The sequence below is a fragment of the Megalobrama amblycephala genome, linkage group LG16, assembly GCF_018812025.1.
Source record: "Megalobrama amblycephala isolate DHTTF-2021 linkage group LG16, ASM1881202v1, whole genome shotgun sequence".
NCBI lineage: Eukaryota > Metazoa > Chordata > Actinopteri > Cypriniformes > Xenocyprididae > Megalobrama > Megalobrama amblycephala.
This window is the reverse complement of record NC_063059.1, coordinates 5,650,393-5,652,629: the sequence shown is the minus strand read 5'-3', so window position 1 is coordinate 5,652,629 and position 2,237 is coordinate 5,650,393. Positions and strand designations below refer to the sequence as shown.

Sequence of the window (2,237 nt, the reverse complement as noted above, 5' to 3'; positions counted from 1 at the left end):
CAGATTGCTGTAGCGCCTCAGCTCAAGAGGTTCGTTAACCGATAGTATAATCAAATAAACATGAATGAACATCAGAATGAATCTTCTAACTCCTGACTGCTTTGTCGGACAAAAAGGCGGATGCGGCGTTCTGATTGGTTAGATCGCTTGTCAATCAAACTCCCCAAGTGCTCTTTGATGACGTAGCTGATTACGTTTCTGGTGATAATCTGTCAATCATCACCCTGACAATGTGATTGGTCCGAACAGTTTCTGTTCGGGCGTAATTACTCCTCTACGGATCTAGTCCAGACCGAACTCCCCGACCTCAAAATGTTGTGGGCGGGGCTAAGTTCGGCTGGCATCCAGGCTATAAATATGTAGCTTATAAGTATGAAATAATTATAGAATGGGCATTTCAACACAGACATTTAAATTTGCAGAGAAACACTGTCTTTCTAGCAGTTGTTCTATACTAACAAATTATTTATAACTGAAATATTCCCTTTATTAATAGGTAACAAGCACATTTATCACTAACAAATGCAATATTACTTCAGATTACGTTCCCTGTTCTAAAGTAAACATTTGCTGTTTTCCAATAAGAAAAGAGACATGTAATATTGCAGTGAACAACTCAGTGTTTATTGTTTTTATAGTTCAAGAGAACAACCTACAGATGAGACACATCTTGAATTATTACAATCAATTGCCAAACAGTTTATTGACAAATTTGTTTTTAACACAAAAGATGATGATGGTCACAGAATAAACTGAACATCTACATCTTTTCACACAGGATACTTCCTTCTAATGTCATGCAAAATCATTCCCAGGGTGCCATTTTTATGTATGTCACCACGCCAGTAAGTCCACTCAATTACTTTTAAGTGGTCTTTGAGCCTGCTTTCTGTGCGGTTACCCCTCAATCTCCACACTGTTGCCTTGCAAACTCCCCAAAATCTCTCAATGTTCTGTGTGTGAGCACCTGTCTGAGGATCAACAAAAACCTCCTTATGGTTCACAGTTAGATGGTTATATCCAGCATTTCTGAGACAGTTATAGGCTCTCCACCCATCTGACACAACAGTGCTTCCTTGTCTCACATGCTTCTGGAGAATTGGCATGAGGTGTTGAGCTGAACGCTGATTGACAACTTTCAAAATGGGTCTTCTGAACTCCTCTTTGACCCCAAGCATTCCAAACACCCATGATGCCCTGTTGCTCTGTCTTCCTCGGTTGTACTAAAAATGACAGAATTAAAAAATGTGTTGTATCATTCATCTTTACTATAAATTGTGAACAGATATAACTGAAAATATATTACCTTTCTTTTGTGGCCAAATTTGCTCTCATCAATAAAAACAATTTCGTGTCTTTTTCCAATTTTCAGGTCACCTCTTCTCTTCATTCTTTTAATTGCAGATTTGCAGACTCCACGCAGACGATGACTAAGTTTAGTCAGTGTAGAAGAGCTTCCAGTGATGCCTTCCTGTAGCATGTCCACTTGCCGTAACCTGTGTCCTTGCGAAAATCTACAGTTTAAAAGCAAACACATAGGATACACAGAAAAAAAAACACACAAAAAACATCAGGATCATAACACATATCTTAATACTCAGTTCACTGTCAATGTTATATTATTAACATTGTTAACAAGTGTAAGTTCTGATATTATATGCTTGAATAATATACTACAAAAGATTTTCCTCTTAACACAAATAATTCTTACATAATAACAAATAGTTATTGTAACACTATTAAAACAACGCTCATTATGTAACAAACACACAATGATATATTCTTACCTGTAAATAAAATGCATCCATGTCTGGAGGCTTAGATGAGACTTTGAACATATTGAGCCACTTCGGATGCTCTTGGTGTATGATTTACTGTGGCATTTATCTCGACACACCCTAGCAGAGGATAAAAGAATTATACAAGCTTCACAACACCAAAAATATTTAAAAAATTTAATACTTTCAAAGCAAATGCATAGTTTTAAGTTTAAAGACAGATGATATTAATAAAAACACTCCTGTTTTTAAATAATAATTATTTTTATAATTATATAAATATTTTTATATAATTAAAAAATAATTCTTTTTCATAATAAAATTCTATTATTTATTATTTTAAATGTATTTTAATTTTATTTTTATTGTTTTGTTCAGGACAAATGGAATAACTTTTAGTACTTAAGTCATTAAATCCATTTTTACAGATTAAAATAAAATTATTAATAATAAAATATA

General features: G+C 34.0%; 1 protein-coding gene across 2 annotated transcripts; it reads right to left on the bottom strand.

The window, feature by feature from the left end:
- Positions 1 to 615: 615 nt before the first annotated feature.
- LOC125248912 lies at positions 616 to 1,884 on the bottom strand. Of its 2 annotated transcripts, XM_048161073.1 has the most exons (3): positions 1,788 to 1,884; positions 1,307 to 1,514; positions 616 to 1,223 (listed from the first exon to the last, which is right to left on the bottom strand). In XM_048161073.1, exons 1-3 carry the CDS (start codon positions 1,802 to 1,804, stop codon positions 771 to 773), a joined length of 678 nt encoding a protein of 225 aa, XP_048017030.1. In that variant the 5' UTR covers positions 1,805 to 1,884; the 3' UTR covers positions 616 to 770. The 2 variants fall into 2 exon arrangements, with proteins under 2 accessions (XP_048017030.1, XP_048017029.1); XM_048161072.1 differs by lacking the exon at positions 1,788 to 1,884 and having other exon boundaries at positions 1,307 to 1,672.
- Between the last annotated feature and the right edge of the window lie 353 nt (positions 1,885 to 2,237).

Coding starts and splice junctions, on each gene's coding strand:
- LOC125248912 (XM_048161072.1), bottom strand. CDS start 1,537: ATGTGTTTGCTTTTAAACTGTAGATTTTCGCAAGGACACAGGTTACGG. Junction 1,224..1,306: donor AATTTGGCCACAAAAGAAAG/GTAATATATTTT, acceptor TGTCATTTTTAG/TACAACCGAGGAAGACAGAG.